Source organism: Dama dama, chromosome 22, assembly GCF_033118175.1.
Source record: "Dama dama isolate Ldn47 chromosome 22, ASM3311817v1, whole genome shotgun sequence".
Taxonomy (NCBI): Eukaryota; Metazoa; Chordata; class Mammalia; order Artiodactyla; family Cervidae; genus Dama; species Dama dama.
This window is the reverse complement of record NC_083702.1, coordinates 16,129,195-16,154,396: the sequence shown is the minus strand read 5'-3', so window position 1 is coordinate 16,154,396 and position 25,202 is coordinate 16,129,195. Positions and strand designations below refer to the sequence as shown.

General features: G+C 49.3%; 2 protein-coding genes across 6 annotated transcripts; one reads left to right on the top strand and one right to left on the bottom strand.

Annotated features, from left to right (window-relative positions):
* Window positions 1-8,545: 8,545 nt before the first annotated feature.
* Window positions 8,546-20,470, top strand: VAMP1 (vesicle associated membrane protein 1). Of its 2 annotated transcripts, XM_061124760.1 has the most exons (6): window positions 8,546-8,725; window positions 11,758-11,884; window positions 12,071-12,229; window positions 12,934-12,985; window positions 19,931-19,995; window positions 20,252-20,470. In XM_061124760.1, coding segments are annotated over exons 1-6 (480 nt in total). In that variant the 5' UTR covers window positions 8,546-8,723; the 3' UTR covers window positions 20,327-20,470. The 2 variants fall into 2 exon arrangements, with proteins under 2 accessions (XP_060980743.1, XP_060980744.1); XM_061124761.1 differs by lacking the exons at window positions 19,931-19,995; window positions 20,252-20,470 and adding an exon at window positions 13,395-15,497 and having other exon boundaries at window positions 8,550-8,725.
* On the bottom strand, window positions 14,165-24,244 carry TAPBPL (TAP binding protein like). Of its 4 annotated transcripts, none has more exons than XM_061124759.1 (7): window positions 23,707-24,244; window positions 22,856-23,074; window positions 22,433-22,705; window positions 20,917-21,255; window positions 18,723-19,025; window positions 16,739-16,828; window positions 14,165-14,316 (listed from the first exon to the last, which is right to left on the bottom strand). In XM_061124759.1, the coding sequence occupies exons 1-7, from the start codon at window positions 23,765-23,767 to the stop codon at window positions 14,282-14,284; spliced, it is 1,320 nt and encodes a 439-aa protein (XP_060980742.1). In that variant the 5' UTR covers window positions 23,768-24,244; the 3' UTR covers window positions 14,165-14,281. The 4 variants fall into 4 exon arrangements, with proteins under 4 accessions (XP_060980742.1, XP_060980739.1, XP_060980741.1 ...); XM_061124756.1 differs by lacking the exon at window positions 14,165-14,316 and adding an exon at window positions 15,422-16,587; XM_061124758.1 differs by lacking the exon at window positions 14,165-14,316 and adding an exon at window positions 15,422-15,699.
* Window positions 24,245-25,202: the final 958 nt, after the last annotated feature.

Below are 25,202 nucleotides of genomic sequence, written 5' to 3'. Positions count from 1 at the left end.
TCATCTTCATTCAGGGCAGGGACTGTCTTGCACACATTTGTTCACTGTTACTAGTCTCATATCTGGTCTCTTTGTATACTGGCTCTTAATAGATCCTTGGTAAATATCTGTAGAAGTCACACATTCAACAGCCATTTATTGAAGGCTACCAGTAGGTTCGAGGGATACAAAGGAAAAAAAAAAACCCAACAACTGCATTTAAAGAACTCCTCCTAGTGCAGGAGGTAGACAAAGAAGCATAGTTACAGGGGGAGACAGGGAGGAAAAGGGATGACTGAGAGTTTGGGGATGGTAGATACAAACTCTTAACACTTCAACACATTTAGGATGGATAAACAAGGTCCTATTGTGTAGCACACAGAACTATACCTAACCTCCTGGGATAAATCATAATGAAAAAGAATGTGTATAACTGAATCACTTTGATGTACAGCAACTAGACCAATAAAACAGAGGGTGAAAAAGCATAATTGTAAAATCTGTTATGGCATTTAAAGCATGTTAATTACCTGCTGTATAGGTACAGAGAAGAGGGACCCTTACCTCATCTTAGGGGAGCAGGAATGAAAGCACGGAAGGCTTTCTGGAGGAGGCAGTTAACCAAGATAGGGTATGGAGGTTAGCCTGCTTTCCAGGCAGATGAAACTGAAACAAAGGTCAGAGATGAGAAACAGCCTGGCACATACGGGAAAGCTGTGAATGGCATTTGTTGGCAGAGCTAATGAGAAATCGGGCAGGAGATGGAGGCCAGAGTCAGATTATGAAGAAGACTAAAGAAATAAGGGGACTTCTCTGGTGATCCACTGGCTAAGACTCCACGATCCCAGTGCAGGGGTCTGGGGTTCAATCCCTGGACAGGGAGCTAGATCCCATGTGCTGCAACTAAGACCTGGCACAGTCAAATGAATAAAAATATTTTTTAAAAATAAAATATATTTTTAAAAAGTAAAGAACCATTAAGACTTAATCTTTAGTAAAATGGTGCAACCATTTAGGAAAACTGGCACTTCCACAAAAAGTTATATAGAGAGTTACCATATGACCCAGCAATTCCTCTCCTAGGTATACACCCAAGAGAACTGATAACATAGTCACACAAAAACTTGTAGACATGTTCATAGCAGCATTATTCAGAATAGCCAAAAAGAAGAAACAACCCAAATCTCCATCAATTGACGAATGGATAGACAAAGTGTGGTCTATGTATACAATGAAATATTACTCAGCTATAAAAATGAATGAGGGGGCTTCCCTCATTAGTAAAGAATCCACCTGCCAATGCAGGGGACATGGGTTTGATCCCTGGGCCAAGAAGATCCCACTTGCTGTGGAGCAACTAAGCCTGAGTACCACAACTACTGTGCCCATGCTCTGGAGCCCATGTGCTGCAACTACGGAAGCCTGCATGCCCTGAAACTTGTGCTCTGCAATGAGAAGCCTGTGTACTGCAACTAGAGAGCAGCCCCCAATCACCGCAACTAGAGAAAAGCCTAAGCAGCGGTGAAGACCCAGCACAGCTGAAAATAAATACAACCATTAAAAAAATTGAGGTACTGCTGTAACATTGAGGAACTTTGAAAGATAAAAGAAGCCAGTCATAAAGGCTACATATTGTATGGTTCGATTTATATGAAGTGTTCAGAATAGGCAGATGACAATAGACAGAAAGTAGATGAGTTGTTGCCAGGGGATGAGGTAAGGAGTGAGGGATGGGAGATGACTACCAACAGGTACGCTGGTTCTTTTTGGGTTGATGTAAGTGTTCTGGAATTAGTAGTGATAATTGCACAACCTTATGAATATACTAAAAATCGTGTGATTGTATACTAAATGTGTAGGTTCATATGGTCCATGAATCTTATCTCACTTTATGGCTAAATTAAGCTTTCTTTTTTTAAAAAAAAATCAGAGTAATACATATATATATAGTTAATCAAAAAGAAAGGAAAAAACAGCAATCTCCTGCCTTACCCATCTATCTTCCAAACTAGCTTCCCAGAATGAAAGGCTTTTACTTTTTTGAACTATTCTGTTATTTGTCATCATAATTTGAAATAAAATGCCCTCCTGCTCTTCATGGTTTAGCAGCTTTAGACATCTATTAGCTTCCTGTTTTGAAAGATGAAGGTTTAGTTCTTTGTGATGATCTTAGTCGATATAGAAAGGGGAAGTTACGTAATTCAGCTCCTATTTATAATTTTAAAAACCCAAAGAACAGAAGGACATTTCCTTAATTTGGTAAAGGTGACATCCTGGAGACCCACACCAAATATTGAGTGGATATATATTTCCTTAAGAGTGGGATTCCCAGGTAGCTCAGTGGTAAAGAACCCATCTGCAATGCAGGAGACAAGGGTTCCCTCCCTGGGTTGGGAAGACCCCCTGGAGAAGAAAATGGCAACCCACTCCAGTGTTCTTGCATGGAGAATCCCATGGACAGAGGAGCCTGGCAGGCTAGTCAATGGAGTTGCAAAGAGTCAGACATGACTTAGTGACTAAACAATTTCCTTATGATCAGCAACAAGACTAGAATGCCCTCTATTGCTGCTGCAATTTAATTTACTACTGAAGGTCCTAGTTAGTGTTATACAAAAAAAAAGGGGGGAGGAAGGGAGGAAGGAACAGAGGAGGGATGGAATTAAATGGATGTGAGAATTGGAAGGAAAGAGCAAACCGTTCATTTACAAATTGTACAATTTTCGTCTTTAAAACTTCCAGCTGAGTGGAAAAACACAATGAGATTTAAAACATGATATCATTTATGTAAATTAAAAATACACACATAGAAGACAGTACCCATTTTGCAAAAACACAAAATTATAAATATCAGACAATTTATAATGCTATCTATGGCTGGGAAGGAGAATAGGAAAAAGAACAAAAAATGAAACAAAATCTTTTTATGCATAGGTAGAGATCATGTGTCATGAACTGAAAAGTAGGATTAACTCTGTCTTCTGTACCTAAAGGTCCCCCAGAAGAAACGATGTTCTACTTTTGTCTTCAGGGTGATTCATGGTCTAAGAAACACTTGGATTTGTTTACTCCTGTTGGTTTCTTAAACTTATCAGTATTCATAACAAGTCAATCCCTTCTGGTATTTTTATCATGTGTATGTGATATATATATATATATATATATATATATATATATGTACTAAATTTGTTGATTGTTTTGGGAATCCAACATGTGTACTAGTTCAAGACAGATGTATGAATTTTCTGGGATTGCTGAATACAAAGTACCATTAGTTGGGTGCTTAAACAACAGAAATGTATCCACTTACTTTCCTAAGGCTAGAAGTCTTGAGACCAGGCATCACCAGGGTTGTGTGGGTGAATCTATTCCCTGCCTCTCTCCTGGCCTCTAGTGGTTTGTTGGCTGTATCTGGTGTTCCTTGGCTTATAGACATATCAGGCAGATACCTGCCTGAATGTGAATAAGGCATTCTCCCCGTGCATGTCTCTCCAAGCTTCCCCACTCTATAAGGACAGCAGTCATAGTGGAGTAGGGGCCCATTTTACACCAATATGACCTCATCTCAATTAATTATCTCTGCAACAACCTGGATCCAAATAAGGTCATATTCTAAGATCTGAGTGTTAGGACTTCCACATAAAAATTTTTGGGAGGAATGCAATTCAACACACAACTATAGCCTTGAGTCTCCCCAAGGCATTCTTATGCTTTTCTTTTAAAAATAATATTTAGGGACTTCCCTGGTGGTCCAGTGGCTAAGACTCCATGCTACCAGTGCAGGGGACCCGGGTTCAATCCCTGGTCAGGAAACTAGATCCCACATGCCACAACTAAAGAGTTTGTATGCTGCAAGTAAAGACCTGGTGCAAATAAATAAATATAAAAAAAATAATATTTATTATTTGTTTTTTTTTTTTTTTTTGGCTGTGCTGGGTCTTTGTTGCTGGGCAGGCTTTTCTCTAGTTTCGGTTCTCCAGCTTCTCACTGCAGTGGCATCTATTGTTCCAGAGCACAGGCTCCAGAGCTCAGGCTCGGTAGTGGTAACACACCAGCTTAGCTGCTCTGAGGGATGTGGAATCAAACTCAAATCTCCTGCATTGGCAGGTGGATTCTTATCCACTGGACCACCAGGGAAGTCCCTCTCCCCCTCTCTCTTCTTGACATCTTTTAGGATCTTCTCTTTTCCCCTAATATTCTGAGATTTCACAAAGATGTGTCTTGACCTGATTCTTTTCCTTTCAGTATGCTAGGCACATGGTGTACTATTTAATCCAGAAAGACTTGTTCAATTCAGATTTTTTTCCTTTGTATTTCTTTTGTAATATTTCTCCCTCATATCCTGTTTTCTCTTTGCAGAAGGCCTATTAATCAGATGTTGAACTATTTGGCTTGATTTTCTAATTTTCTTACTTCCTATCTCCATCTTTGTTGGCTCTTGCTCCTGGTTCTTTGTTCCTTGTTTGTTTCCAATTTTTGACCATGATTTATTTTTCTTGGAACTGTATCTGTGGAAATTCCCCAAGGCCTAGATAGAAGATAAACTCATCCAGAGAGAGGACTTGCATTGCTACAGCCGGTGCTTGATGGCACTGTTGACCTGGAACCATTTTAAGTTCTTGCTATTTTGTTTTTAGGACCAATAAGGAATTCAGACAGAAAAACCACAGCATTGATTATAAAGTGTCTGCATATATTTATAAATATGTTTTTTTATAATTTTATTTATCATTTATTTATTTTGGGCTGTGCTGGGTCTTTGTTGCTGCTCGGGCTTTTTCTCTAGTGTGGCAAGCGGGGGCTGCTCTAGTTGCGGTGTGTTGGCTTCGCACTGCGGTGACTTCTCTTGTTGCAGAACATGGGCTCTCGGGTGCTCGGGCTTTGGCAGTTGTGGCATGTGGGCTCAATCGTTGCGGTTCCCGGGCTCTGGAGCACAGGCTCAGTAGTTGTGGCACACAAGCTTAGTTGCTCCGTGGCATGTGGGATCTTCCCAGATTAGGGATGGAACTCCTGTCTCCAGCATTGGCAGATATACTCTTTACCAGCGAGCCACTGGGGAAGCCCTGTCTGCATATATTTAAAAGAAAAAAGAAAAGTTCTCTAGTAGCTACCTAGGTTTCAGATGAGCAGATTTTCTATGTAGTCCCATAGGGGCAGTTCAGATATAGCATATTTTAAATTCACTCTTAGGTGAGAATATAGTCCTTTGGGGTTCTGACTTTATGGTAGGGCCTTCTATTAGATCTCCAACCCTATAGAGGCCCTGGGTTCTGTCTCCTATGCCACGGTAGCACCCTATGAGGCCACCATGCCTAAATTAAATGTTTAAGCAAATGCCCTCAAGGCAAAACAGGCTTCAGGGCCCAGTTACCTCTCCAGGCACCAGGGTTCACTTAGTCTTTTGGTCCTTAAATAGTCTACTTTCTTGCCAGCTTACATAAATGCCTTTTAAAAATGATCTTTTAGGCAAAGGATCTAGAATAGCTAAACCAACTTTGGAAGAGCACAATGAAATGGGAGAAATAATTCTACTTGATATTAAGGCTTACTGTTGCTACAATAATTAAGACAGTGTGTCACTGGCAGAAGGACGGACACATAGATCAATGGAACCAGATAGAAAACCCAGAAACAGACCTGCACAAATACGCCCAGCTGGTTTTCCTTTGTCTTTTTTTTTTTTTTTTTAAATTTTGGTGGCTCTTCTCTTCCCCGGCCAGGGATTGAGCCTGAGCTTGCAGCAATGAAAGTGCTGAATCCTAACCACAGGACAGCCAGGGAATTCCCAGCCCAACTGATTTTTGACAAAGATGCAAAAGCAATTTAATGGAGAAAGGGTTGCTTTTTCAACAAACAGTCCTGGAGCAATTGGACATCCATTGAAAAAAAAAAAAAGGAACCCCGACCTAAATGTCACACCTCATACAGCAATTAACTTGAAATGGATTACGAAACAAAACTATCTAACTCTTGGAAAATAAGATACGAGAAAACTATGCGACTCTAGGGCTAGGCAAAGTGTGAAACAGAAAGTGATGCATTAAAGGACAAGTTCATAAATTGGAACTTAACAAAATTAAAAATGTTTGCCCTATGAAAGTTCCAGTTAAGAGGATGAAAAGACAAAGAAAGACTGGGAGAAACTTTTTAGCTGATAAAGTACTTTATCTAGAATGTTTAAATAATTCTTAAAACTCAAAGGCAAAAAAATAAACAACCTAATTTAAAAATGGGCAAAAGACATGAATAGATCTTTCAACAAAGAGGATATTTAGATGGCAGATAAACACATTAAAATATGTTCAACATCATGAGCCTTTAGGGAAACAAAAATTTAATCCACAACAATATATCACTATATACCTATCAGAATGGCTAATTTTTTTTTTTTTTTTTAAGTGACAACACCAAATGCTGATGAGGATGTGGAAAAACTGGATTCTTCACATGTTGCTGGTGGGAATCTAAAATGGTATAGCCATTCTGAAAAACAGTTTGGCAGTTTCTTACAAAACTAAACATGTATTTACTTTACCACCCAGCAATTGCACTCTTGGGCATTTATCTCAGAGCAATGAAAATTTATGTTCGTGCACAACTGCACATGGGCTTTCCCGGCAGCACTATTGGTAAAGAACCTGCCTACCAATGCAGGAGACATTAGAAACTCGGGTTTGATCCCTGGGTTGGGAAGATCCCCTGGAGGAGGGCATGGCAACCCACTCCAGTATTCTTGCTTGGAGAATTCCATGGACAGAGGAGCCTGGTGGGCTACAGTCCATAGGGTCACAGAGTTGGACACGACTGACATGACTTGGCACGATGCATGGCACAAACCTGCACATGAATGTTCGTGGCAGCTTTATCTGTAATAAGCCTAAACTAGAACCTCTCTGTATTTCTTTTTTTGCAACCTCATATGAATCTGGTGGGCATATTTAGCCATTCATGCTGTCAGGACCAATTTCTTCCATTCTATTTGTCTTTAAGGGTTTATAATTTGTTTTCAATTTTTACAAATTTTCATTTTGATGTAGTTTCAGAAGTGGGGTGGGATAAACACATATGATCAATGCATTATGTTTCTAATTGTTTAAAGTTTTTAAATAGGGTTGTGACATTTGGGTAGATCACCCTGGTGGTTTCTTAGAGGATGGTTATAACTGAGGGGTTAAGATGAAACAGGAAGATATTGTATTTCATTAATTTTAAGAGGCCACTTGGCACTTGTTCTTTTTTTTTTTTTATTTGAACATATAAATTGGGATGTTTGACCAGAACTATTAGCCAGAACAGTCATACTGTATTTGTCATACTGGCTCATAAGAATCAAAATTTGCCAAATAGGTGTCTGAGGCTTGGAAGAAAATTCCAGAGACAGAAAAGGAACATTCCTTTAATAAATGCTGCATCACCAGGCCCTTGATGGCATGCAAAGAGGACTACATTGTGTGGAAATCATGCACATCTGAGTCAAAAAAATGAATCATAAAATTTGCTGTCTGTGAGGTTTCAGGAACACTGTTACCGTGTTACTCTTTTCTGTTTTCCTTCTTATGTTTTTCCAAGGGAGTGAAGTATAAAAAAACCTATACCCATAGAAACATACACTTTCAATAAATATAAAAAATCGAAGTGATAAGAAAGCATTATGTCACAGTTTACTTGCTACCTTTTTACTCATAGGGACATAAAGTAATAGTTTTACAACTGATGGCATCCAGGTAAGAGATAATAATCTGAAGTGGGACAGGGAGACAAGGGAAGAGATACTTGAAATACTAAGAAGGAGAACTTGGTAAATTGTTAGAAGACAGGTGAAGATGAACGGGGAGGAAATCTAAGATAGTTTCCAGGTTTCTGGTTTGGGTAACGGAGTCGACGTGGTAAACTACCTGGGATGGATAGGAGGCGTAGGTTTGGGGAAGAGGGAGTCAAATTTACGTTGCGTGAGGGGCTTGTTTGTTGTGTAGATCGGATGACAGGAGCTCTGGTATTTACTTTGGCGCCGGGAGCCTGCGGCTCTGCCTTGATGAATTCAGCCTCCTCAGAGCTGTCTGTCAAAGGCAAGGAGATGAGGTGTAGATCGGCAGGGTGCGGGTACCTGGGCCCTGCCTAGATCGCCGAACACCCGCAGCTCCCAGGGCTCGGGAGTCCTGGTCCCGGGAGAGCCGGGGGCCCGCCCATCGCTGTCGGAGGAAGCTGCATGATTGGCTGGAGGCCGGGCCGTGGGCGGTCCCGGACGCGAGGAACTGCTCAGCGATTGGCTGGGAGGCACCAAAATAAGGTCCAATTCAAACTACTGGAGCCGCCTTTCCAAAGGGTTGGCGCCGAGTTCCACCCCACCCCTTCGCTTAGTTAGACAGGTAAGCAAGCCAGAGTTGTATTGGTCAGATCCTCCCGGTGCAGTTCCTTTCCAGAATCAGAATGAGAAGAGAGCTGCGATTGGCTAATGTTAAGGGGCGAGCACTCTAGGCCTTGTCCGGCCTTCGCTTCGGGGACTAGCGCCCGTCCTGGGCATGGATTGGGCTGCAGGGTTGTCAGCTTGATCCGGGGGGCGTGGCCAGCACTGATAAAGACTGGGGCCGGCGCGGCAACTGCAGTAAGTTCCACCGCAGTTAGAGCTCTGGTGGGCAGCCAGAGGCGGAGCTCGGAGGTGCGGGCGGCTTCACCGCAGCGTTTCCCGATCGGGTGTCTAGCCGCAGACTCCGGAGAGGAAACGGTCCTCTCATCCTTCTCTCGGTGACATGTGAGTTGACTCTGATGTGGGGGGCGCGACACCTCGTTGGCAACTCTCACCCCAGCGCCGGACTCTGCGGGACCGAAAATGGCGCATTGCAGCAGCTGCGGCGGCGCGGGGAACCACCGCTGCGCGCCGCCCCCGGGCCGGGCCATCCCCCCGGAAGGGGAGGCAGCACCCCATTCCTGCACTAGCCGCAGCCGGCACCGCACGGGCGCGGCCGGGGCGCGGGGGTCCCACATTCACTGCCCCCTCTCCTCTCGCCTGCGGGACTCCTCAGCCGGGTCTCCGGCGAAGGTGGGGCGTGGAGACACCCGAGAGGGGCTCCAGGCTCTTTCTTGTCACTGATCAAGGCGGCACTTAGGGCTTCTGGAAGGACAGTCATGGGTGCACCTGCCAGTTAGTTGCTTGGGTTGCTCTGCAGCGTCTGCATTTGGGTACACCCCTCAACCCGATCGCGATGAGCAGCCGCCTCTTGGTAGTGAGCAAAGCTCCAGAAACTTGTCTGCCAGTTCTCTGGTGAGCAGCTCACAAGGACTCCAGGGGCAGTGGTATGCGATTCCGAGCAGCCATTCATCCCAAGGCCACCCGTGGAGGAGGTGTTTTCCTGTCAGTGAGTCTTAGCCAAGTATTTGGAAGAGAAATAGAGCTGAGGACCACCCCTGCACCTCCACCTTCCCTTAACACATTGTGTTTAGTCTCTAATAATCAGTTTAGTCATCTGGTCATGGTCATCCCCATCTCAAGATCCTAAGGGAGAACTATAGCTAGACAAGTGGAAGAACTTCGGTTCTTGCACAGAGTCCTGCCCTGGTCCTAGATGTATTCATGTTGCTTCTCTTGGTGACAAAAAAAGGGAAAGATGTACTTATGTTACATAAGGCTTATAATTAGCCTTGGATATGTTACTCCTGCGTGTTCCCAACTCCCAACAAGTAGTAAGTGAAATGGCCCCTTCCAAAGCTTTGTAACTATTTGTGTTTGATTTCTACAGTTTTAACTGTATCTGGTAGTTTACGTGTTTTGGCCAAGCCCCAGGATGCTCTGGGTTTTCATTTTGGGCAGGGGAGCCTTCTCTGCTGACTGGTTCCCAGTAGCATCCATGTGGGATGAAGGAAGGAGGTGAGGAAAGCATAGTGACTAGAAGGGTGTCACGAGGTCTCTGACCTTAATCTTGTCATTGGTGCCACCAGCCTGGACCACTTCCAAGACCAAACACCGGCTGCTTCCTACTCACTGAATTTTCCACTTTCATCAGAGAACTAGATTGCTTAGCTCAGTAGTAGCAGAGGAGTCTAGTGGCTTCCAGAGCTCCGTATCTTTCCTTTGCCTCTTTTGTGCCTTAAAGGGAAATGGGAAAACACTTCTTTTAACTGGGATGAGTCAGGTGTAATCTGCTAAAATAACCTTTCTGAGGGGTTATTCTCTGTCTCTTTAGACTGAAATTTACTTAGAGAGGAGGAACTTCTGGGTATTAGTTCTATTGTGAATAGTCAAGGCTTTTCCTTTTTGGTGACTTTGTGATGGTTCATCCATAGTACATTTACTCTTGGACTGCTCTGATGAGGTGTGCTTTGTGAGATTCTGCTTCTGTTTGAGGAGTTCTTGTAATTTCTCTTCTCCAACAAATTTGAGCAATTTCTCTCCTACCTGTGAGTTCTTCCTTGGCAGAGAACAGCTCACGCCTTAAGTTAGACTTTTGAAAATTCTTTAGGACGTGAATTTAGCTTCCATGTGTTGGGAGACATGGAGTGGGATTTATTTGGAGGACTCCATGCTTGATGAGGCTTCCTTGGTGGCTCAGATGGTAAAGAGTCTGCCTGCAATGCAGGAGACCTGGGTTCGATCCCTGATTTGGGAAGATCCCCTGGAGAAAGGAATGGCAACCCACTCCAGTATTCTTGCCTGGGAAATCCCATGGAGAGAGAAGCCTGGAGGGCTACAATCCATGGGGTTACAAAGAGTTGGATACAACTGAGTGACTAACACTTTCACTTTTTTCATGCTAGATTATTCCCCCACCCTAAGGCTAAGGGAGAAAGAGAATGGTCTCTGTATATATTCAGTGTAAACCAAGATTTCTCTTTGGGACATAAAGAACTAGGAGAGTTTCCTAGACTTGATGCCAAATCTAGAAAAAGAAGGAACAGAATGTCCCTGATGCCTATACATTGAGGACTGTGTCTAGTATTTTTGTTTCCTGCCTAGGCTCTTGGAACAGTCTCACAATTAACACAATTGCTTTGGGCCCCGGTTCTAAGTGAACCCCCAACCTTCTCTGCCAAAAAATGAAGCAAGCAAACAGTTCTGACTCACTCCAACTACAGAGGCCTGTGGTGATTCTCCAAGTCGTCCTACAGTGGCCATGACATACTGTAATCACTATGTGAAACATACCAATAACTGACTCCCCTTCAACAGAGTCTGTCTGCTTGGCCTTTATTTTTATATTCAGCCTTTGCAAAAAAAAAGAGAAAGAGCTGTTAGTCTGTATGCTTGTCCTGAGTGCTTGTTCAGTCGCTCAGTGATGTCTGACTCTTTGCAACCCCATGGACTGTAGCCCACCAGGCTCCTCTGTCCATGGAATTTTCCAGGCAAGGCTACTGGAGTGGGCTGCCATTTCCTTCTCCAAAGCTTGTCCTGAAGGTTTAGTTTTTTTGTATATAATTCTCCTAACCTGGATTGGAGTTTTCCAGGTTGACTTCTGGGAAGCAGAGAAATAACATTTAGGCTACAGCTGGTCCATTTGTCCCTGTAGCCATCGTGCCAGAGTATGCGTTTGAGTTTGGGTCAGAGGACAGCCCAGACGAGAGCTCTTAATGCCACCCTCCACCCAGCGTGTCACTGGGCTCCATCAGTTGCAAGATCTTTCATTTTTTGCCTTGTGTCTCTGTATCATGTCTCCCCACTTGGCATTGCCAAGGAGCTAGACCCCTCCTATTTGCGTATAACCTTATTATTACCACCGCCTTGGTGCTGTGTGGTGAGAATGCTCGGGATTCCTTTCTTGTCTCACGCACTCTGTGCCCTTCTCTCCAAAGGTCTGCTCCAGCTCAGCCACCCACTGAAGGGGCAGAAGGGGCTGCCCCAGGTGGGGGTCCCCCTGGCCCTCCTCCTAATATGACCAGTAACAGACGACTACAGCAGACCCAGGCACAAGTGGAGGAGGTAGGTGGATAGCTTTTTCTCCGAGAGTTTCCAAATCATGGGAGTCTGGAAACTTCTCTTTATGTAGAGGGGCAGCTCACGGCTCTGGGAGGCAGGGCACCCTGTAGAGTTAGGCAGGGCAGCCTTGGAGTGCTCTCCCCAGCTCGGGGGGAGCTTAGCCGCTCTGTGTTCCCATGCCCTGCTCAGGTGGTGGACATCATGCGTGTAAACGTGGACAAGGTCCTAGAGAGGGACCAGAAGCTGTCAGAGCTGGATGACCGAGCCGACGCTCTGCAGGCAGGTGCATCACAATTTGAGAGCAGCGCTGCCAAGCTAAAGAGGAAGTACTGGTGGAAAAACTGCAAGGTGAATGTTCCTGTCCCCTCCCCATTATTTTCCTGGGTCTCAACGCACAGGAGGCAGGAAAACCCTCAGGTTCCACATCCTCTGCGGAATGTGGAATGGTTCCACATCCTCTGCTGGCTCCTCTCTTGGGAGGAAATCTGGAAGCCGCCTTACTAAGCTGCATTACCTGAGCTGGCCACCAGGGTATGCTAGAGTACTCAGAACCACTCACTGGGGGCCCTGGAGACCTTGAGGAGTCTGGAGGGGTTGGTCAAGCTGCTTTTTCCCAGAGGACCCCTGCAATATTCTTACCTGTCCCTTCCGGAGACACACCAATGTTGACACAATGGCTGGGGTAGATACATATTTAAACACCTGCAGCTCTTGGGGAATGAGCTGAACACTTTAGGATGAACAATGAACCAGATGACTAAAGGTTCAAAGTTTGCATCTCCTATGATGTTCCTTTGAAAGCCTCCAGGTTACAGGAAGAGGGGAAAAGGAGAAGGCTGCAGATGATCTGACGTTTTAGAGAAGCTCCAGCTGTGGTGGGGGGGGGGGGGTGGTACACGGGGGGTTGGGAGGCTTCCAGCTGTCCTGCGGGCCGTGTGGCTTCTTCCACTGTTCCCCAGGACTGGGATGGTGCTGCTCTCGCGTCCCCAGCCCTGGGCTCCTTCCCTCCTTCCCCGAACCCAAGGGCTCACTCTTTGTCCATGTTCCCCCAGATGATGATCATGCTGGGAGCCATCTGCGCCATCATCGTGGTAGTTATTGTAAGTAAGTATCGCTGAGGTTGCTGGTGGGGTGAAGAGGTGGGAAGGTCCTGGAGTCTCCTCCCAGCCCTGCCTGCCTGCCTGCCTGCCTGGGGAGTGGGGCTGCTCTGACTGAGGTACGGAGATCAGATTGCTGCCAGGGCGGCGGGGAGGGTCATCATTGGGTGTGGGAGGGCAGAAGGGGCTTCCTGGATGGACAAGCCTTCCCTCTGCAGGACTGTGGGGGACAGTGGTCCCTCCTGTTCTGAGGAAGTGGGGCTGCGCTCTTGTCACCGGCATGGGTTGGAGGGTGACCGTGGGGATGGGACTCCTGCAGCCACACGTGGTGTCTAGTAACCTGATGTCATGTGCCCTCTTGTTGTCTCCTGTCTCTCTCTCTTTGCCATCCGGGACCTCCCGATTCCTGTGTCCAGTCTACTTTTTTGCTTGAGAACGTGCCGCCCCGTCCCTGTTCCCCCCGGCCATCTGAACTCATGTCCCTCTCTCCCTCCATCTCTCCCCGGCACTACCCCATCCGCCTTCCTCCACCCCAGCCCTGCTTCACCATTGCCCACTCCTCCTCTTTTGTTGCTTTCATTTGCACGCAGTCCCACGACACCGGAAATGCTGCTCATGGTGCAGTCTTGAGGTAACTGCCTGGTAAACAACAGCAGGCATCTCCTTCCTCCCCCGTCACGCTCTCTCAAGTTCCCCAGAGGGTTGGAGGCGGAGGGCCGAGGAAGGGATGGAGCTGAGGTGACCTGCCCAAGAAGGGGCCAGGACTGGGGGGAGGAGAAGAGGCTTCTGCTGGTGGTGTTGCCAGGAAAGGCCAGGCCGCTGGCAGGAGGAGGCTGGGGACAGCTGGGAGAATGTCCCTCACCTGGAGTTCTTCTCTTGGGCCAGGCCTTGGGGGGGAGCCTGGACCAGGCCTGGTGCAGGATGCCTTAAGAAAGTCAAGCCTGTTTTTCAGAGGGATGTCCCATCTGTTAGTCTTAAGATTTTATGTCTTCAGGGATCTTACCACCTTTTACTTTGTCCTCCAGCGACCTGGAGGATACATATTCATAGCGAAAAAATGCCAGAACTCCCATTCCCATCCTTGGAAGCAGTCCCGCCAGCTCACACCTGGACGGGGCGCTTGTCCATGTTTTCTGCACCCTTCTGTGTTGTTCGTGAGGGCGTCAAATAATTTCATTAGCCAGAGTTTGAGACTCTCACTGAATTTTACTGGCATAGATAAAGAGAGGATGCCCGTGGGTTATAGAGACACAGCAAGTCCAGGGCCTAACCCAAAAATAATAAGCCTGGAGGAAGTCACTTCTCACCCTCTTGTTCTGAGGTTCCTGTTGCTCTCTCCTGTTGATGGAGGAGGAGGGGCTGGAGGTGAGGAGCCCTGGACCCTTGGGGAGTCCTTACCCCCCAATGCACCCCCAGTGAACTTGCTAAAGACACAGGGGGCCCGGCCGTGCCTTGAGTGCTGAGGGAGCCCAGTGCCTGCAGCAACCCAGCCCCAGGGTTGAGGTGGATGTCAACAGACAGGCCTGCTTGTGGGTCCTGTGCTGCCTCGGGGCCTCCCCACCCAGAGTGGCCTCTGCTCTTGCCGCAGTTCGTTCCCCTCCCAGAGCACCCCGTCCACCCGGACTCCACGCTGCCTCCTCCCCTCCCCACTTCACTGTGTGGTCCCACAGACAGTGGGACCCGAGGACAGGGCTGCACAGCCTGTCTCAGGGGCTAGGGCTGGGCCTCAGGAAAGGCACTGAGTGGGCCAGACCAGTTGTGAGAGGCGGAGGGCCCACCAGGTCCCCTCATGCCTCCCATCCAGCTGTCCGCCAGCGGGAGGCGGCAGGGGGCCAGGCTGGGCTGGCTGGCCCTCCATGCAGTAGCATTTCACGATGCACAACCTCCCTGCCTCTCCCTCCGCCCCGACCCCACCTTCCCCTCGTCCTGCCCCAGGGTGGGACGGAAGAGCTGGATGAAGGCAGTCAGTGTGCCCTCCTCATGGCCCCCCTCGAAGGCCTCCACTCTCCCCTGGGCTCCCCTTGCCTAACGCAGGGGGTCACCGCCGGAGAAGAACCACCACTGGCCTCGCTGTGTCCCAAGCCTGGAGCAAACCCGCCCTCCTGGGCCGCCCCGTCACAGGAAATCACTTCTGGGTTCTGCCTGTCTGTCCCAGAGGTAGTTGGCTCTGTGCTTCTGGGGACGTAGCCCTCCTACTCTCTTTCTCACCCCGCCTGTCCCCTCTTCTGTGTCTTCGCTGTCCCCACCCCCGCACCCCACACCCATGTGTATGAACACATATGCAGCTGGGGCTTGGCGGCCACGTGAAGCCGAAGCCCACAGCCCCTCCTCGGTTTGCCGTGAGACGGTGCAGGGTCTCCACTGTGTGTGTGTCATCACCTCTCTGTCTTTTTTCCTAACCCCACTCTCCTCCACGTACAGAATAATCACAGATGTACTTCCATCAAAGGCATGTGGCATATTCACCAATTTCCTGTATTCTGAACAAAGGCCAAAAAATACAGCTTCCTACCACTAAAGCGACTCGACTGTTGTTTGGGCTTGGAGTGACCTCGGCGGGGCGGAGGGTGGTGTTTCTCTTTGGTTCCCTTCCCACGGTGCTTTGGGCCGGAAGGATGGCTGACGTGTGCCATCGTCTTCTCGAGATGAAAGGTCTGGGCGTTGGCAGAGGAAGTGGTCTCTGCTCTCAGCCTTCATGCCTGATGCCACCCGGCGGCTCTTCTGGGTGTGAGTGACAGGAACCCGTGGCAGGAAGCTGAGTGGCATCTCACTGACAGACACCTGCAGGTCTTCTCAGACAGCTGCCGTCATCTCCCCCTAGGTCCTGAGCCAGGCCCTGGGGGACGCGCTCTGCTCCCCACGACCCTCACGCACAGCCATCTGCTGTCAAGTCCAGTGTACTGACAAGACCCGTTTTAGAAATGACTAAAAGGAGCAATCTCTCCCCTGCAGCTGAGGGGGTGAGTGGCATGTAGAGTCCTAAAATATCCAGCAGCCATCCAAAGGGGCAGGAGCTTAACCACAGCTCAGCGTTACACAGAGCAGCTGAGACAGGGCCCTGGGGGCCACCTCTGAGGGTCTCTGTTTCACATCTCGGACACTTGGCAGGTACAGTAGCAAGCCTGGGAGGCGGGGCCCCAAGTGGGAAAAGACAGGGAAGTGGAGAAGCTTTGCTTCCAAGGACACGAGGGGCTTTTATTTGGACAGAGTTCAGTGACTGTGTGTTCATCCAATTCCCACCCTGTCCCACTGTCCTTCCCCTGATCCTTTCTGAATTTTTTTTTCTGGCATCTTTTCCAGCACCACACCTCTAACCTCCAAGCTGGCTCAGGTCTCAAGCTCCATCCAGACCTCTGCCTTCCTGCCACCCTGCCACCTCTCCACGCTCTCTGCCTTGGTATATCAGTCCAGGGTGCGCAGTGAAGAAGGGCAGGGGCCTGCAGAAATCCAGAGTCAGTGATCTGTGCCTTCTTTTTAGTTTCCTTGGGGCCTTTTGGAGTCTGGGACTCGGCTCAGAGTCCTTCTGGGAGAATGTGAATCTTTTACATTTAAGGCAGGAGAGCAGCTACCCAGAGTGCCTCAAGGTTTTGGGAGACCTTGGTGAGGTAGCTAGGAGGGAACGAGATTGCTGTCAGTGGGGTAACCCCAAGAGCTGGGGTTGGGCTGGCTTTATTCCTGGTCTGGGCTTGGCGGTGCTCAGAGCATTTGATCTCTGAGGGCAGTCAGGGATGGAACCTATGGTGCCCAGGTGCTTGCTTACCTTGGCGTCTCTGCAGCCCCAGGAACAGCAGGGTCAGGAAGAAGAGGATGCTGGCCAGAAGGACTCCCAGGGCTGACTTCTGCTCTGCAGCTGACAGAGGTGTGGAGGGAAATCAGTGGCAAGAAGCATCCTGAACCCTCACCCACAGCATGTGCATACAGGAAGGACAGAGCATGCTGTGTGTGTGTGTGTGTGTGTGTGTGTGTGTGTGTGTCCCTGGCTGAAGAGCTCCTATCAGCTGCTCTCCTGCCCTCACCCAGGGACCAGGCACATGGGGTGCTGGGAACTGCAGGGGGTGGATGTCCACCTGTTATTCCACACAGAATCCTCTATCTCTTCCTACCTCGTGACAACAGTTTTCCAAACTGTCTTACAAGAGAGATTTAGTTTAGGTTAGCAGTTGACCCTGATGCTGGGAAAGATTGAGCGCGGGAGGAGAAGGGGGTGACAGAGGATAAGATGGTTGGATGGCATCACCGACTCGATGGACATTGAGTTTGAGCAAGCTCCGGGAGTTGCTGATGGACAGCGAAGCCTGGCGTGCTGCGCTCCATGGGGTCACAAAAGAGTCGGACACAACCTAGCGACTGAACAAAGCTGTTGACGGTTAAGCTGCAGTTTTGTAAATAACCGGGGAGCGATGTTCAGTTCAGTCTCTCAGTCGCGCGATGTTCAGTTCGGTTCAGTCTCTCAGTCGTGTCTGACTCTTTGCGACCCCATGAATCGCAGCACGCCGGGCCTCCCTGTCCTTCACAAACTCCTGGAGTTTTCAAGTCGGTGATGCCATCCAGCCATCTCATCCTCTGCCGTCCCCTTCTCCTCCTGCCCCCAATCCCTCCCAGCATCAGGGTCTTTTCCAATGAGTCAGCTCTTCGCATGAGGTGGCCAAAGTATTGGAGTTTCAGCTTCAGCATCAGTCCTTCCAATGAACACCCAGGACTTATCTTCTTCAGGATGGACTGGTTGGATCTCCTTGCAGTCCAAGGGACTCTCAAGAGTGATGTAAGCTGAGGTAAAATCCCATAAACTTCAGGGAAGCTTATGGCCTCGCAAGCCACCAAGTAATGCGTTTCAAGATGCAAACTCTTTATGGCATAAGACCTTTCCATGTGACATTGTAAAGCAATTTTCCTCCAGTTAAAAAATAAAAGTATCAATGTTCAAAAAATAAACTTTTCAATATCCCCAAATATTAAAAACAAAAAAGACCTTTCGATGACATTCTGTGGCTTCAGGATAAAGTTCAGCTGGAGGCCTGTTGTTATTTGCCCACCAATAGCAGCAGGGGGGTTAGAGCTATAGAGAAACCAGGCGATCTATTGTTCATGTTTTCGGTTTTACCATTTCCTAGGCAGACAACCTTGACTAGACATCTGTAAGTGCCTGTTACGTCTGTGCGCTATGTCGCTTCAGGTGTGTCCGACTCTTTGCGACCCTCTGGACTGTAGTCTGTTACTCATCTCTAAAATGGGAGCTGTGAGAATGTGTGCTGGCTCATGTCTGAGTGCTCAGCGCAGTGCTGGCTCAGTCCTGAATAAATACAAGCACCTCTCAAGCTTCGTGGCCACAGCCCCCTTCCCCACACGCCTTTGCCCCTAGCCGTGCAGGCCCCTGGGTTCTTTTAGGCTGTTCTATAATGAGGCCGTCACATGTGCGTTCCTTCTGTCCTGGTGTTCCTGGCCCTCTGAGCCTCGAAGGCCTCCCCCTACCCCCGGGGGGGTCATCTGCCCTGATGGCCTAGTCTGTCCCTCCAGCTCCTCGAGGGCAGGATGAGGGACTGCTCAGCCCTGGTCTCCAGCTCTCAGCAGTGCCTGCTACCCCAGGACTCAGGGGATAATAAAAGACTTGGGGGACATGTGGTTGGACCTCTGGAGGCTGCCACCTTGGGAAAGCAGCAGCTGAGACCATGGAAAGCAGAACTAGACCAGAGGACAGGAGACCTGAGCACAGGTGTGGAGGTGGGGAAAGGAGAGCACTGTCATACCTGGTGGGGCAACCCAGGTGTGGGCCCCCAGGGGTTCCTCCAGGGAGACATGGGTGACCTGGCAGGTGTAAGTGGCTCCCGCAGGGCCAGGCTCTGCCGTCAGGGAGGAGGAGATGCTGTAGGTGCCGGCTGGGCTCTGCCGGAGGCTGGAGAGGGAGGCGCCAGAGACGGGGGCCGGGGATCCACCCTGCTCCTCCCGGGTCCAGGTCACAGACACATCCAGGGGGTAGTAGCCAGCAACACTGCAGATGAGGGTGGCTGGTGGGGCTGCGTTCACCAAGCTCAGTCGTACTTTGGGGGGAGCTGGAAGAAAGGAGGAGCGATCAAATCCCACAGGGATCACCGGGACAGCAGAGGAGCCTGGCGCCTTCTCCTCCTGCTGAGCATGAGAGCAGGTTGTGGGGGTGGAAGGTTTCTACGCAGTGAGGTGCGGGGTACATCCTGGAGGCAGGACATAAAGGGGCATGATTCCCACAGGTCACTGAAAAACAACAGCAAAACCAGCTAGAGGTTGGCTTGCTTCTTAGCATCACTGTCAGCCAGTGATTTTATTTTTTTAATTTTTTTTTTTTAGTTTTCTTTTTTTTTTTTTTCATTAATTTTTATTAGTTGGAGGCTAATTACTTTACAATATTATAGTGGTTTTTGTCATACATTGACATGAATCAGCCATGGATTTACATGTATTCCCCATCCCGATCCCCCTTCCTACCTCCTTCTCCACCCGATTCCTCTGGGTCTTCCCAGTGCACCAGGCCCGAGCACTTGTCTCATGCATCCAGCCTGGGCTGGTGATCTGTTTCACCCTAGATAATATACATGTTTCGATGCTGTTCTCTCGAAACATCCCACCCTCGCCTTCTCCCACAGAGTCCAAAAGTCTGTTCTGTATATCTGTGTCTTTTTTTCTGTTTTGCATATAGGGTTATCGTTACCATCTTTCTAAATTCCATATATATGTGTTAGTATACTGTATTGGTCTTTAGCTTTCTGGCTTACTTCACTCTGTATAATGGGCTCCAGTTTCTTCCATCTCATTAGAACTGATTCAAATGAATTCTTTTTAATGGCTGAGTAATATTCCATGGTGTATATGTACCACAGCTTCCTTATCCATTCGTCTACTGATGGGCATCTAGGTTGCCTCCGTGTCCTGGCTATTATAAATAGTGCTGCGATGAACGCTGGGGTGCATGTGTCTCTTTCAGATCTGGTTTCCTCAGTGTGTATGCCCAGAAGTGGGATTGCCAGTGATTTTAAATGCGAATGTAAGGTAACGTAACTGATTCTTTGTGACTCCATGGACTATACGGTCCATGGAATTCTCCAGGCCAGAATATTGGAGTGGGTGGCCTATCCCTTCTCTAGCAGATCTTCCCGACCCAGGAATCGAACTGGGGCCTCCTGTGTTGAAGGTGGATTCTTTACCAGCTGAGCTACGAGGGAAGCTTTGAAACAGTCCTCCCCGGGGGCGGGGGGGGGCACCCTCTCTGGTGGGTCAGTGGTAAACAATCCACCTGCCAATGCAGGAGACACGGGTTCGATCCCTAGTCTGGAAAGATCCCCCATGCCACGGAGCAACTAAGCCCATGAGCCACATCTAGTGAGCTCTTGCTCTAGAGCCTGGGAACCACAACTATTGAGCCCACAAGCTACAACTACTGAAGTTCGCATGCCCTGGAGCCTGTGCTCTGCAACAAGAGAAGCCACCACAAAGAGAGACCTGTGGAGGGCAACTAGAGGAAAGCCCAGGGACCCAGCACAGCCATCAATAATAAATAAAAAGAAACAAAAATTTTTAAAAATTAATAAAAAGAAAAAGAAACAATCCTTCCTGTCAAGACCACTCCCACAGCCCCTCCTGGGTTTGCTGCTGCTCCTCCTTAGGACGTGGTCCAGAAGGACTGGGGTGACCGAAGATAGCCAGCTGGGGCAGGGCAGCAGGGTCTTGGGCTGGGACACTTCTCAGTGGAATTATCCTAGAGCCTGATGGGAAACTGAATGGAATTCTCCGAGAGCCTGATGGGAAACTCAATCTAATGCCATCCGTGCTTCTAGGATGGAGAAGGCACTCAGGTTGTGGGAATGCAGTCCGCCTCTCAGCAAAGTGCCCTTGTGTTTGATCCCATTTGGGAAAATACTCTCATAGGCATATTCCTTTCCCTCTCTGCAGCGTCACTGACCCTGGCCTTACCTTGGATGTAGAGCTGGATGACCTGTTGAGCTCGGAACAGGGAGGTGGTGATCTGGCAGATGTAGGCCCCCTCATCCTGTAGAGTGAGGCTGGGTAGTGTGAGGGAGGCATCTCCAGCTGTGAGCAGCTGCTCGGGCTCCAGGGTGGCACCCTCCCGCTTGGCCTGCCCCTGCCCCGTGGTCCAGTGGTATACCAGCTGGCCACTGCCCTTATGCTGCAGCCGCCACTCCACGCTGGTAATGTCCAAACCAGGTGCCACGGAGTAGCCACAGTGTAGGGAGGCTGTGGACCCCAGCAGGAAATTCAGGGATGGCGTCTGTGTGGTCACCTGTAACTCCACTGTGGGAGAAAGTGAAAAGTGTTAGTCACTCAGTCATGTCTGACTCTTTGAGACCCCATGGACTATAAGCCTGCTAGACTCCTCTGTCCATTGGATTCTCCAGGCAAGAATACTGGAATGGGTTGCCATTCCCTTCTCTGGGGGATCTTCCTGACCCAGGGATCAAACCCTGGTCTCCTGCATTGCAGGTGGATTCTTTACCATCTGAGCTACCAGGGAGAAAGAGGGGTGGTTGTGGGCTGCTCCCTCCTTGAGGCCACCTGACCCCTGAGCTGTGGCACACCTGGGGCGTGTTGAGAGGCAGTGTGCACATGTGGTACTCTTCACCATTTTGGAGTCACTTACCCCCTGCACAATCTGATGAAAGTTATGGACTTGACAAATTACACATGCAAAAGTATGGGTTACTGTGGAGCCTCGGTAGGAAGGAACTCCTGGAGCATCCGGCAAAGCTTTTGGAAGCCTGGTTCTTCCACTTACTGGCTCTGTGACCTAGGGCAAGCTACTCAGTGTTGCCATGTTCATGTGCTTAGGGCAAGGCTGCTGAGAAGACTAAAGAAGTCAGAGCTTAAAAAAGCACATGGTGGTGAAATCTGAGCCAAACATGCTGAACTTCAGTCTAATGAGGAAAGAAAAGACAACTCCAAGTGGTGGGACATCTACAAGACAGCAGCCAGGACTCAGAAACATCCAGGGGGACTTCCCTGGTGGTTCAGTGGGTACGACTCCACACTCCCAGTGCCGGGGGCCTGGGTTCCATCCCTGGTTGGGGAACTAGGTCCTACATGCTGCAACTAAGACCTGGCACAGCCAAATAAATAAATTAAAAGAGAGAGAGATAATGAACAAATTCTGTGGGCCTGTGTTCCACTCTCATCTTGAAGCACCAGATCAGGCTAGCTGCTCCCTGGGAGAGGCTGGTACTCAGCTCACGAAGGCAGCTGTGGACAGCACATGTGAATAGAGTATCACATGTCTTAAGTCCTCAGGTCACCCGACCAGGTGAAAATCATCCCCCTTTGGGGTCTTTGGGAAGAACAGACTGAGGCCTAGGGAAGCCCCTGAGATGACCGATGTGCATGGAGGTGGTCTTGTCCCCTCCCTTCTCCTACTAGTCCCCCATCTCTGGCCCCTTTAAAAAAAATCAAAACTTTCTGCTACTTTTCATTTTCTCACCTGCAGTCCGCACCATCCCCTGGGGGCTTAGGGGCAGTTTCAGTGTGGGATGCAAGATAGCCTCATTCTCAGCATCCTCAAGAGTCTTCATCACCATGGAGACACCAGGTCCCCCTCCAGATACCTGCACGTTGGTGATGAACCAGGCTGCCATCTCCATGGTGGCCTCTGGCCTGGCCTGGAGGAAATAGCGGGAGATCTCACAGGTCACCTCCTTCCCGCTGCAGTCGGCGTGGAGCAGGGCCTCGGCCTGGGGAATCTGTACCCGGTTCACTGTGGAGAGAAGAGGGCAGCACAGATACGGAGTTGGGTAGAGAATACCTGGGCTGATGGGAAGCCAGTGTGGGCGGGTCTACTTGGGAACCAGACTCAGGAACTGGAGGGAGCCCAGAAGGACTGGGGCACAGGGTGGAGGGCTAGTACCTGAGGCCTCGAAAGTAATGAGTGGGTCGTCCTTGGCCAGTGTATCCACTTGGAAATTCGTGAGGCCTTCCAGGGAGCCATCATCTGGCACTGGTACCTGCCTCAGCACCAGCACCGCCTTCACCATGTTCTCACTGCTGGCAAACCCTCCATGGTGCCCACCTTCTTGCATCAGGAAGCAGTCCAGGACCACGTCCACTGCCTGCCATTGCCTTTCTGCTGCAGGGAACAGGCTGGTGTGAGCACCCTCTTGCTCAGAAAGTTACTCCTATACTTACTCCCTGCCCAAAACTGCCAAGTCATCAAGGGTTAATCTTACTGGTCCCTAGCTACTCTCCTGTTTTACCCTAAAGCAGCTTTCTGAGCAGCACCTGCTCTCCAGGTACGCACTTCTTGGTGTAAATTATTTCAAGTCCTGGATTTCCCTTGCTCCAGAGGGATTTATGAAACTCTTATTTCCAACAACCCATGAAAAGCTCTCTCTTCCATCAAAGGAATTCTCAGCAAAAGGAAACGAATGAGCAAAGCTGCCTTGGGAGAGAAGATGAACCCGGTTGTTGGACGTTGGCAGCCTCTCAACTTCCCAGTTAGTCCCCAGGGTCTGTTGGTTTTGCGGTATTACCGAGAAGGCCCCTCGTTCCTTGGTTTGGCCCTTGCCGCGGAGTTCTTAGCCTCCCTCCCCAGCAAAATTGGTTCTCTCCGTTACCAGCCGCCGAACCTTCCTCTTGTTGGGCTTAGAGGGCCCTTGGAAGCCATTCCTGGCCCTTTACTCTCTCTGGGACCTCGGGGAGGGTGACTCCCTGATGCTTCTTGAGCCCAACGCACCCTACCAGCCTGTCCACCGGACTCACCGACGTTTGCCGCGCTGGAGAAAGCCAAGCACAGCAATAGGCACCACCCCTCGGCGCCCATGGGGGCTGCTCTCGGGCCCTCCTCCCCCGCCGCCCTTCTTCAGTCCCCCCGCTGGTCAGGGGTCGGCTGGAGAAGGGGCTCCAAACACCCCTGCCTGGTCGGCCGCCGGGCCCCTCAGTCCTCTCCGCCTACTTGACTTTCGCTTTCACTTTGAGAAAGTGTCATCGCGGCTGCCTTAGCCGCTGGCTGAAGCCATTGGTGCTGGAGCCAGAGTCTGGTCACTGTTCTTCCTTTTCACCTTCTCGCCCGCAAAAGAAATCCCCTGGTGATTTCAGGACCTGACTCTGCTGCGTGTGCCCCTTTGCCCTTTTGCTTCCGATCAGCCCCAAGAAAGTGGAGAGAGAGTACGGGAACGGAGGCAGGTCGGAGGAAGGAAGGGACTGATGACAGAGGAAGGCTCCTCAGCAGCTGGGACCTTCTCCCTCTTCCCGTCGGTGCCCTACCTGCCAGCCCCGCCACCACCCCCCGGGGCCCCAGCGCGTCTGCGCCGAAGAAAGCTCCGCCCTCAGATCGTAGGGTGGGCGTAACATGCGCTCAGGGTGGGCGGGTCCGCTCGCAGGTTGGGCGGGTCTGCGCGGGGAGTGGGCGTGGCCTGTGTTGGGAGATTGAGTTCAGAGCTGGAGAGCTACCCACGCTGTGTTTTTTCTTTTCTTTTCTTTTCTTTTTTTTTAATTGTAGTGGCTTTTGCCATACATTGATATGAGTCAGCCATGGATTTACATGTGTTCCCCATCCTGAACCCCCCTCCCACCTCCCTCCCCATCCCATCCCTCTGGGTCATCCCAGTGCACCAGCCCCGAGCACTTGTCTCATGCATCCAACCTGGACTGGCGATCTGTTTCACACTTGATAATGTACATGTTTCGATGCTGTTCTCTCAGCATTATTTCACCAGATTTCTGGACCAAAGGTACAGCACGTGGGCCTTATGAAGGCGGAATGCTTTCTGCCTGGAGCTCCAGCCCCGTTGCAGCTCAGGGCTGCAGCTGACCCACCCTGTCTGGAAAAGACACAGGATAGATTCCCACTACTCGTCCCTCTTGAATGCAGAGTTCCAGAGAATAGCAAGGAGAGATAAGAAAGACTTAAGTGAACAATGCGAAGAAATGGAGGAAAACTATAGAATGGGAAACACTAGAGATCTGTTCAAGAAAATTGGAGATAACAAGGGAACATTTCATGCAAAGATGGGCACAATAAAGGACAGAAATGGCAAGGACCTAACAAACAGAAGCAGAAGAGATTAAGAAGAGGTGGCAAGAATACACAAAAGAACTGTACAGAAAAGGTCTTAAAGACTTGGATAACCACAATGACGTGGTCACTCTCCTAAAGCCAGACATTCTGGAGTGTGAAGTCAAGTGGGCCTTAGTAAGCATTAGTATGAGCAAAAACTAGGGGGGAGGTGATGGAATTCCAGCTGAGCTGTTTAAAA